This window comes from Styela clava, chromosome 2 (assembly GCF_964204865.1).
Source record: "Styela clava chromosome 2, kaStyClav1.hap1.2, whole genome shotgun sequence".
Classification (NCBI taxonomy): domain Eukaryota; kingdom Metazoa; phylum Chordata; class Ascidiacea; order Stolidobranchia; family Styelidae; genus Styela; species Styela clava.
In genome coordinates, this window is record NC_135251.1 from 15,009,081 (window position 1) to 15,020,934 (window position 11,854).

An 11,854-nucleotide genomic window follows, 5' to 3' on the forward strand; every position below is an offset into this window, starting at 1 on the left:
ATTGCTATTAGGAATTTACCCAAAACTCATTTCAATATTCGGAAAGTTAAAATTTCCAGAAAGTAGAAGCATTTACTCATATCTATGACTGACAGTTTTTATATTTTGTGCAGCAATTAATTTGAATAACTACGTACAAAGTTCCCCCTAAGATGCGCGGTCGCACAGCTGGCCGAGAATTCCCGCGCAGTACTTTCGTTCTGCTGCGCACTGCATAAGTATTAAAATGTTGTGTTTTTTTCTATTTTTTCTACTTTTCCGCGCAGGCCTTTTTTTGGAGCTCACATGGCCTTCTAATCCGGGCAACTAAGCAAGCTTTTAGAGGGAATGTGACTACGTACCATAATTATACCAACGTATTTTCAACATACATCTACTTGTTTTTTATAACTTAACTGAGTATGTTCATGGAATCAAACCTATTTAGGAAGAAAGATTTCGACCCAACGCATGGAACAAGTTACGCACGTGACAAACGTACGTACTCACGCAAGACGCAACATCATTGGTCATCTAATGACGTGCAGGCACTAACTGCATGCATAATTTCACGGTATTCGGTCATCAAATTTGGTGATTTTTGACGGTTGAGTCATTTTAAAAAGATATTATCTGAAGGTAGATGTCTGCAAATGCGGAATAAAAACTCAGTGATCCAACAAAACTAAAGAGCATATAAAGAGCGTTTTTTTATTTATTTGCAGCATCCTAGAATCCTTAGCCCAACAAGGAAATCCACCTCCGAGAATGAGGTATTTCCGGTCCAACATGCCATTCAACATGAGTTTTGAAAAAATACGTCATTTGCATATCAAATTGCAATGCAAGGCAAAAAATACCATCCTCAGTCCTTGATAAAGTCCACGCATGTGTTCCGGCATAGAAATTCCGTTAAACTGATGTATTGTATATGGCCGCGCGAATATGTGCACATGCATTAATTAGTTCGTATGTTATTAGTTATTTGTCGGCTAATATAAAAACGTTGATTAATTACTTTTTTATCATTTTAAATACAATCCATGCAGCTTCAACGGAGTGTTTGCATCCCATAATTATTATCTGTGATTTTTTGCCGTTCCTCTTCCTTCGATATATCTGTGTTGAATTATTACGTGCGCACAAGAACGATAATTTATATATTCGAGTGTCCATAAAATTGTTAAATATTTCGTGTCGCAAATCATATTTAGTGTTTTGATTTCACTTTCAGTTGGTAGAGACAACGCGTTCTGATTTGCGTTTAACGACATCTTTGTTTACAAGTATGTGACGGTCGCGCTTCAACTTTTGACGAAAAAAAGCCGAAAAGAAAAACACTAGATTCATCGAGAATTATTGTTATGGAATATGTTAAGATCAATGTTGTTGCATACAAATTTATTGCAAAAACATTTACTTCAACAACTGTCGTTTGAATCCATTACCGATCAATATAATATTTCGTTTCTTATCTCCATATCTATGTATTAAAATATATTGATACTAACTAACTCAAGGAAGGATATTTTGATTTTAGGGCGCAAAAGGCGTAAAATTCGAAAGGTCGGGCGGTGGTGATGAATCACGTAAATGGCGAAGGCAAAATTGAGAAATAACTATTTGAAAGAAACTGCGAGGTAACCGAAATTGAAAGTGTGTAAGGATGTTTGAAAACATATACAGAATAGTAAGGAATACGAACCGGTGACGCAGCAATGGACTTGGCGAACGTGTGTTTGTAAATTTAGAATCGGTATGTATGTATATGCAGTTGAATGTGGAGAAACGTCGTTATTATTTCCATGAATGCCATTGAGTAAGGCTTACGACCAATACTTATTTTACCAAGAGTTTGTACTCAAATGACCAAGATGATGAAAGCGTGCTACACGGAGTGTAAAATCGCATGGGAGATGGTTGCCTTCCCACTTCCATTTTTCGATTGAAACACCAAGTTTCGTTACACTCTCTCTATCGAAAAATGTTTTGCAGACATTTGTCAGCTATGACTTGACAGCGTGTGGGAATGAATTAACTTCTGATTCCATGAGACCCATGAAATGCAGCCAACACGCAAAAAATACATTGTTGAGAGACCCAATGAAAATAACAGCCTCGTGTGAATGGCTAGCTGTCACTAATCACTATGACATAAACCACAATAATATAATTCATCGCGCTGTGATTTATTCGTTTATATTTGACGCATTGTGGAACAAAAGAAGACAATAGATTTTCTAAAACTATGTACAGGATCAGGCTTATCAGATCTGAACAATACTTCATGAGAATGTCTTCCCACCAGATTTCCTGCGATTGCTAAGAATCTACAAGCTACCAGAATTTGTGGGTTATATCGTGTGCGTAACAAGTTTTTTTAATGTGTGCCCTCGAATGATAATATCAATATGACTAACTAACGGCAATACATTCAACAAATGCGAGGAGAACATTTATCGAGAAAGTTGGCATTGGTCATAAAGAATGGCGTGTTTGGAATAATAAGAATGAAAACCGAATAGGCCGTCCGTGATTCATTTTGACAGATGACTTTCCGAATCCTCCCTGAATAGAGTTTGTCGTAGATATCTATCAAGTTTTCTCACAAATTGCTAATTTTAGAATTATTATTCATTGGTGAGCTGTCAACAGATTGCAAACAATAGTTTTTTATTAATTTCATGATTTTTGAGAATTATTCAGCTAACTAAACAATATAACTGAGAAAGTCTAAACCACGAATTGTGGACTTGATTGTTTTAACAATTTATGTACAACATCTCCAACACAACAGCGAATTCATGTTAGCCCCAACACATGTATACGGGTTCAACTTGATCTTGGTGAAAAGTCACCACTATAATTTTACATTTCTGAATTTTAGTAGCTGTCAGTACTTTAGTGGTTGCGTCCCTATAAGTTGGGTAAATTTTCTCAAACAAGTTAACTTGGGAGACAAGAACTTCAAAAGAATAAGAACAGTATTCGATTTATCGTTCCAAAACGTTTTATTTTATTATATAACGTTGAACTTCACATTTGAAAAGTTTGTTATTCAAACCCATTCGAATAATTATATAGAATATACATGAATGATTATTGACTGATCGAACACTTTGGATTTATTGCTTCTATTTCTCGACATGACTTTGTGAAGCTGTATTTTTGTGAAATTGACAAATTTATGATATTAGTTTAAAAGACTAAGTAAAACTTTCTAAAGTAAGTAAAAGGGTCTTTCATTTCTTGGCAATATAACGATACGCCAATACGTCCAAGTTAATATCTCTGGAAATAAACGACCGGGACCGACATCAAATAGAATAGAATCAAATAGAATAGAAATAAATAACAATAAAGGACCGACATCAAATTTTGATATATAGATCTGCAAGAAAAAAAGCAATGATAATCTACTCTACGGTTTATAACTTCTTCTGCTAGTATTACGTTTGTTTAAAATAATTTACGAAAACAAGAATCAAATGTTTCCTAATATAACGGACAATGATGGCTGGCAGGATGGGTATGAAGTTTTGAAAATTTACGGAAGTTTAGTAACGAGATGTGTAATAATATATAATATAAGAACATAATATAAGAAAATTCGCTTTACAAGTGTGAACCAATTACTATTTTTGCTCTAATTCCCCCGCTACGATTAAAATGCATTACCTTGTCAAATTCCATATTCCATATACCTTCCGCATGCTTTGTCCAAAGTGATTCCATACGATTATTATTGAAAGCGAGAAACCAGGATAAAATTATAAGCGGATTTGCGGTTTTCGTTTGCGGCTGATTGCGTCGTGCGTCCCACGCATTTTTTGCTCGAGTCTTGTGATGATTCTGACCTATCTTATGCGAATAAACATACTTCCGCCACTTTTGGTCAGAGTTATTTTTAGCATCCGATAGACTTTAAATACTGGTGATCCGGCAACAATAATTTAGTTGCGCTCATGGAAGCGACTGGCATCGACCTAAAATTGAAGAAACCCATTGTAAATGTAAAATTGCAAACGGATTTCTTCCACATTGTGCCAGGTCGGACATTTTATGTCTTGAATATGTAAACCTTTGTAGCGATTCACTCCAATATTTTGCTCGATCCCAGCAGTTGATATGATATTTATTTATCCACTGGTGATTTTGAAAACGTAAATTTAAATATCATGTGAAGCGTAAGGTACGTCACGGAACTTGATGGGCTCGAACTCGATGGGCCACTAAATTTAATTTATATTATCGGACAATAAAAAATTAGGCTACTGCATCACCGCATTTGTAGCTTTTTATTCGCTATGTGTGCGTTACGATCGAATTTATTTCACCTATACAAAGAAACTCTTTTGTCGCAAATACGCACATTTTTATGCATGACGTCAAAGAATTCAATCAGGAATTATTCGCAAACTTTGGAGTATGGTCCATAGAAAAATTGATCTATCATGTCGCAATTTTTTTATTACTTAGGCAAAGTGGAGAATGGATTTTTTGACTTAGAAATATTTTAATGTTTGATGTAATACTGCAACAGAAATTAGGCAATAGCTTAAATTCAGAAAGTGACCAAGAAACTAAGCTGAGACTTATGTATTTACACAAAGTATGCTGCTTTAAAACCACTCGGAGAGGAGAATTTTGATTCTATGTACAAGATTGTATTTTAGGCACACGTATGTTTACAGGGATGATATTGAGTGGTAAAAAATGGGCCTTGAAGCAAATTTGCCGAATGCATCGTTATTTCGTAGTTACTAAAATTACCGGTATTATGTAAATTTGCTCCGAAATTATCTATCTCTTAAATATATATTGCCAATACGGCTTAACAAACCAGAAAAACCGCTGCCGTCTGGCGTTACAAATATTGATACGTGAAAATATCATGTAATTTTACTTATTCTTAAAAGTGAGCGTAAGGTCACGACTTCTGACTATAGTTTTATATGATTTTGTTGATCTTTATGTTTTGCAATGAGAAGTCACAGGGACAGGCAGGTATGAGATACCCTTCGGTATAAAAAAGACAGTTATCCAGTTTATTTTTACAATCGATTCTTCCCTGTAGGCAAGTTATTGCAAAGGATTGTTGAATTCGTTGCTCGTCGATTACGAGCCCCATGTCATGGTAAGGATCGTTTGCTAAATAGCCGTTCTACATTTACGGTTGTTTATATCTACCAGTGATGTTAAGATTGAAGCTTTTAAATAATCGAAATTAGCCTCATTATTATAGGTATTATGAAACCAGCTAATCACGTCCTGCATTTTATCGTGTACTCGCGGTTGCATAAAAGGAATTAATGAAAAAACAAGCGAAGAACATATTTTGTTTATTATTGGTGTCATGTTTAGCTATTCCTTGCCACACCGATATAATGAAAATACTTTGGGAAGAATGCTTCCCACAACAAATTCTGATTCTAAGTAAATTGAATATTGGAAAACAATATTAGTAGGCTTTGAAACAAATACAATAAATTGACTGATATAGACAGACGCTGAATAGACCAAGAACTTTATTGAACATAAAAAATGTACAAGCAATACATGTATATTTAGTTCATCTTATATTTAATTTAACAACACTTTTCAGCGAATTTGTATATTACATTATGAGGTTGTAATACTTATTTGTACTTCAGAAAATATAAATTAATTTAGTTTTAAATTGCTTTCAAACGTCGGGATTATGGATTTAAGATCGGCATTTATTAAGTTTCTTGTTCTGATACTTTCTTCTACTTTCACAAGGTAATAAATGTTTTCCTGTTATGATATGATATGATATTCACATAAATACAGTAAATATTCTGATGCGTAGATAAAATCTAGTGTTATTCTAACAAATATTTATTTCTAACAATACGGTGTTTTATCTCTTCCTTGTTCGTGTAAATTGTTAATAAATGAATTGTTCGTTTTGGTTCTCGAGAGCTAATAACATATCGTTAGTTTAGTAATTTTCAGCATAAAATGACTACGAAGTGGAATCCAAATTCGAAAGATTTTCTATTATTCGTTTATAGATTAAATGGTTTTCTTTTTGTACTGAGATCATTTTTACATCAATTTGCTCTAAGTTTATAAAGAAATATAATTTGACTGAAACAAAAACACACATGGAATCTTCCATATTTAATTACAAATCAGAAATTAATTCGTCCTACAACTGTTATTTATTACAATCTAATTGAATGAGTGAACCCGTATAAAATATCTCATAAGTGCTTGATTAAAAATTCTTAATTAATATTTCCCAATATTTGAAAACGTTTTATGCTATCACCAAGTACCGTCCCCATCATTAATATACTACCATATTTTTTTAAAATTCTACCGAAATTTCACATATATTACGACACACTATCTTGCTGGTCGAAAGACGGTTTTGTGGCTGTCTCGGTGAATTCCAACGGACCAACATTATTCAAAAATAAAGGGATGTTAAACATCACTTTCGATGTTATCCTATTCATATACAGTTAACAATTTTATTTAAAAGGCTTACAATCAGGGTGTGTTGATATTAGAAATAGAAAAAATGATGCCGATTTCATGTTTAAAACTTCAATGTGACGTTGATGGTAAATAAATTTCCCGGACTTTTATTATTATGTACGTTAACGATCGAACACCATAAAAATCATTTTGTCTTACGTTTCAAAAATATAATGCTGTGTTTATTTTTGTTTAGTTCCATGCCAAGTCGAAGATTTATGCCGAGACTAATTTCTAAAGGTATGTGTACATGGGTTAATCATATTGTCATGGGGTACAACTTATACATATTTATATATATATATAAATATATAAGTTACTACTTCATAAATATCATATGTTTGCAATGTATATCTGTAATCTTACAGAGTACTTATGTTATTTTTAATAGGAAGCAAAGATACGAACGGAAGAACGTGAGTCATATTTTGTAAAATACCTTATATTCTTTACGTTAGAGCAGTTCTAGCGCGTTATCATGGATGTACATTGTCAATGTTATTCTAAGCCAGCTCGTATTCTAACTTTTTCCAACAATTCCTAGAACTGTTCTTTAATAACTAGGAAATCTTAATCTCCAGTATCCCAGCCATACATAATATATATATATATATATATTCATACTAAAAGCAAATATGAAACATGCTTGCGAAAAATGTTTTTCAAAGTTATGCAATATAGTAAACATAAAAAAGAAATGATGGAAATAGACAGTGAAACATTAGGAAAATAGACTTTTTTTTTGTTTGTTTTTGACTTCATGGTTACTAAGAACTAACGAGAATTTGGGCAATGATTCTGGTTTTGGTCGCTCAGATACTGTCTTCGTTGAATTGTTGTGAAGACAAAACCCCAATAATTAAAAGCAATGTAGTCAAGTAAACACTGGAAGCGATTTATTAGTACTTAGACCAAGGATAAATGTTCATTTGCTTTAAGCGAACTTGGAAATGCGTTCCAGAAAATTAATTGCATTTAATTTATTTTACATGTGCTGTTTTGGGATATGCAGTGTCGCAGGTAAGATACTTTTTGTAACTTTTGTTCTTCACTATGATTAACTTCAACTACAATTTGATATAAATTTTTTGACGTAGACATAGGAAACCTTCATTTCCTGTAGTTTAAAACCACGAGAATTGTTTTAAGCTATTCTGGCCACGTAGGAAATTCATTCATTCGTGTGTATATTGTTTGGGCTGACAAAAACATAAATTATCCGACTCGTCTTGTTGCAATTTGTAAATGAAGTCTTTCCTCAAAGTTCACTGCAACTTTTATTTGCTCAATTCGAAACGCAGACAGACGTGCGTCGTTTTTGGAATCTGGCATTTTCTTTATAGTATCGTCACATACACAATATCAACCGTGTTTTATGTGACGCCATCAGCGACTTCGCGTCCTCCCGGACCTACGTAATATCCACATAGTAACACTAGAAGTAAAATCTGAACCGATCAGAGCGTCGCATACGCATATGCCCAAACATTGATCAAGAAAACAAAGATCTGGTGACAATTCGAAGAAATATAAGACAAGATTTTTTTTTCTGTTAGCAGAAATCTAAATATAAGCAAAAATTCAGTCTACTGACAATGCAATTGGATACCGGATACTTCCATTCAGTGGACCCAGACAAATTTTTCGTCTCGTAATCTACGTCATTTCAGAAAGTGACGTCACAGACGAATTATAAACGTCATTCCGGTTGCCAATTGATTTTACACCAACACGCTATAGACATGTACAATTGATTTCCCACATGCCACGAATAGACCAAAAAATTTAAAAGATGCGGTGAATCATGTACAATCTCTACCGATATCTCTACAATTGATACTATTAATAGATTTCGATACCAGTGGATCAAAATGACTATTTATTTTTCAGAATTGTATCAGTGCCCCCAAGTTGATTTCCATAGCAGAATCAAAAGAATGACAGGTATAGTGTGAATGAAATTCGTTGCATTGGATAAATATACCACGTATGAGTATATACTTATTTATCGAACAGGAACTGAATACGCGGATATTGCGTATGTAAGATGTAAAGTTTCCCTGTAATACTATAAAGTCTTCAAGTCGATGTATGTAATTACCATAGTCTTTCCCACAAATGATCGGAATTCGCAAATAATTTTGCGCATTGGCAGCATTCAGCGACTTCGATAAACGTGACCTTATATGACATAAAATAAACACAATAAAACAGTAAGTACCAAGAACTGAGAGATTGTGGTTCGAGATAGTGCTACGGATGTATCATTTGAATAAAGAAAAAAAAGCTCATTGATTGCACAAATTTTACATACCATGTTTTGAATTTTTTAATCCACGATAAAAAAAAATGGTTATTACTGACTTTAAAAGTAAGATAATGGTGGTCTATTTTGACAATTGATATATTGATAAATCAGTCCTAAAATAGTAAATTCTCATCTGGATGCTAATCTAGCCATACTTTTACAACAAACACATTAACCAAATTTATAACCACGTTTTTTAATTTAGGAGGATCAACTATTGCACCCGGGGACCATCCGTCGTTCGTTTTTATCACAGAAAAATCGACTGTTAACTGTGGTGGAATATTAATCAGATCTAATATGGTTGTCACAGCTGCACATTGCTTTTTCGATGTTAATAACGAAGATGAATGGTAAGTAATGTGTGACCCGTCAAACATCATCGATTTGGTTTGAAAAGTTCACATACTATTTTAATATTCTGGTGGAGCAATGTGATATAACATATATTAAACTAATTTGTTACGCAGCCAAGAAATGAAACACCGAACGATTTATGCAATCCGAGGAACAAATAAAAATGATAGAAGTGAGATCACACACGTTTTCCGACATTCAGAATTCAACGTTGTCGCAAATAATGCAAATTTATACAGGTATGGTATTCGTTTTGCCCATTTCAATTATGTCTTTTATTTATTACGTCTCTCATTTCTATACCAGTTTATTTGTCGTACAATTTTAGTTTTTAATATTTTAATAACCGTGAAATTTCTATTTATTTTTAGTCACGACATCGCAGTCGCTCTCCTCCGTGATCCAATCGATATATCAAGTCATCCAATCTGTTTACAAAATGGACTTATACCAGCTCCATCAGATATTTGCTGGGGCCTTGGAAATGGGAACCTTGGTAAAATTATTAACTTCCATCTCGTAACATTCGATTGATTTAATTAAACTATGTCTCGTCTTTATATTAGACTGATAGTATCAACTGAATTTACACACGTTCATTATCTTTTCACATTCGTGGGTTTGCTCAAACGCCTACCTAACAGCCTCAGTGGGTCCCGACCTTACGCATTAATATATGTACCTCTCAGTTCTTGGAAATAAGCGCCAACTTTTTAGAGTCGTACAAACTACAATAGATAAATACACACAGGAGGTAAGCAATGTTGCATTCCAACTCTATTTTTGTTAATTTCGTCAGATAACACAAAAATTCAGGATGCTGAGCCACATGTTAGTAAACTTGAGGTTGGACAATGTACTAAAACCGGACATCGCCGTCAAAGTTATACAAATAGTAGAATACTTTGTGCATCAAAAGGTCCAAACGAGGTAAGAAACAATAAGTAACAGAAAAGTGGAAAATTTCTCACTAAAGCTCTGTTCAATTTGCTTTTTTCTCGCTATTGTTTATCTAGGTTTATTTTGGTTATACTCGGGTACATTATTCGTTTGACTCAAATTAATATCTGTTAGTGTATATCTATTTATTTACATAGTCACTCGGTCCATTACAATGCTATTGATTTAATTAAAAGGTTGTAAGTAGGCTACTTATTATGATCTCTGTGTTGTGGGGAGCTGAGAGTTGTTTAAAAAGTCTTTTGAATTCTGTATTAGCAATTTGAATAAACCTCAAACATCACATTAGCTCTATGTGTGCTTAAAGTCTCCTTTCTATTCTTATTAAAATAACTAAACTGGCACATTTTTTGACAGGGTGATAGTGGTGGTCCAGTAGTTTGCAGTCGTTCCGGACAATATTATCTCGCTGGCATAATGGCTCAAGCATATACGAATACAAAACAAACAATTTTTACAAACATGATGAATGATAGTCTCTGTGCCGAATGGGTCTTGATTAAATTAAATGAAAGTGTCAGTGCTTTGAAATCCACGTGTTCTCAACTTCAGTTTGGAAGAAAATAGCGTTTTCCGCCTTGGCTCATAATCTATTCATAAGATACATTCCGCCGTGAAATTTGCCTCACGGGGGTGCAATATATGATAATGCAACAAAGTGCAATATAAGATGGAATTTTGTGATGGAGTATCAGAGCATAAAGATTTTAAAGGACGATTGGACAATTTGCCAAATTATTTGTAATCAGTGGTGAGATTCAAATTTTTTGTCAGCCGGTTCCTTCACAAAAATCCTATTTTTCAGCCGGCTCTGTTACAAACAGAACATTTACAGTAACCAGTAATGCTTACCGGTTCGCTGATCTCATAAAATTCAACGAGACGGTTCTTTAGAACCGGTGCGAACCGGCTGAATCCCACCACTGTTTGTAATATCTGGGTAAAAACTGTTTCCTTCAAAAATAATTTAACTGAAACAAGTCTGAGGTAATGCCATGTTTTAATGCTTACGATTACTCGTTCTGTAATTCCTAATTTATATGTATAGCAATTAACTATAAATTATATCTATTTATATATTTATTTATATTTATTATTTATCAAATCCAAACTTATTTGATATGCTACTGGCGGAAAGACAAAACATTTATTCTATTATACATCAATGATATACTTTTATTTGAATATTATTAAGACTACGGAAACATTGGTGGTCAAAAGTACAATAGAGTACAAATAAGTGTTTTTTACTAAATTTTTGACCCCGAAGACAAATAAAGAATCATTTTTTTTTTGATATCGTTTTGAAAGACGCAAGAATAAACACTAACATTTACTACCCAGCTTTTCATAATAAAACCACATTTCGCCGGGTGTTGTCATTTTCTCTATAACTCTTCACAGGTACATAATTTTTACAATCATTTTCATATAAAAAGTTTAATGTCATTTATCTGGTACAAATTGATAAAATACTTTCTTACTGTCTTGAATTCGTGCCCCAGTGCAATACTCAAATGTAGTGCTTTCATGTACGCAAAAACGATTAGCAATGTAGTTTGGGCATTTTTATTCTATTTATTTATATTATTATACAGTATACTATTTAGTGTTATATTTCTTTATATATATATAAATAATCGTATATATATGATTATTCCAGCATTCAAGCAATAGCCATCACCAACAAGTGTTTTATAGCAGTGCAATGGCCTGTCGTGCAATAAATAATAACGATAT

General features: G+C 33.4%; 1 protein-coding gene and 1 long non-coding RNA gene across 3 annotated transcripts; both read left to right on the top strand.

Moving 5' to 3' along the window:
• The first annotated feature begins 5,632 nt into the window (after positions 1-5,632).
• Positions 5,633-6,905, top strand: LOC144412544 (uncharacterized). Its single transcript, XR_013469088.1, has 3 exons — positions 5,633-5,742; positions 6,686-6,729; positions 6,881-6,905. It is a non-coding gene; the product is annotated as an uncharacterized LOC144412544 (long non-coding RNA).
• Positions 6,906-8,313: 1,408 nt separating this feature from the next.
• LOC120336382 (transmembrane protease serine 13-like) lies at positions 8,314-11,854 on the top strand. 2 transcript variants are annotated; one of them, XM_039404049.2, is made up of 6 exons: positions 8,314-8,433; positions 9,003-9,150; positions 9,268-9,393; positions 9,526-9,650; positions 9,954-10,084; positions 10,472-11,854. In XM_039404049.2, exons 1-6 carry the CDS (start codon positions 8,361-8,363, stop codon positions 10,679-10,681), a joined length of 813 nt encoding a protein of 270 aa, XP_039259983.2. In that variant the 5' UTR covers positions 8,314-8,360; the 3' UTR covers positions 10,682-11,854. The 2 variants fall into 2 exon arrangements, with proteins under 2 accessions (XP_039259983.2, XP_077966309.1); XM_078110183.1 differs by lacking the exon at positions 8,314-8,433 and adding an exon at positions 8,568-8,702.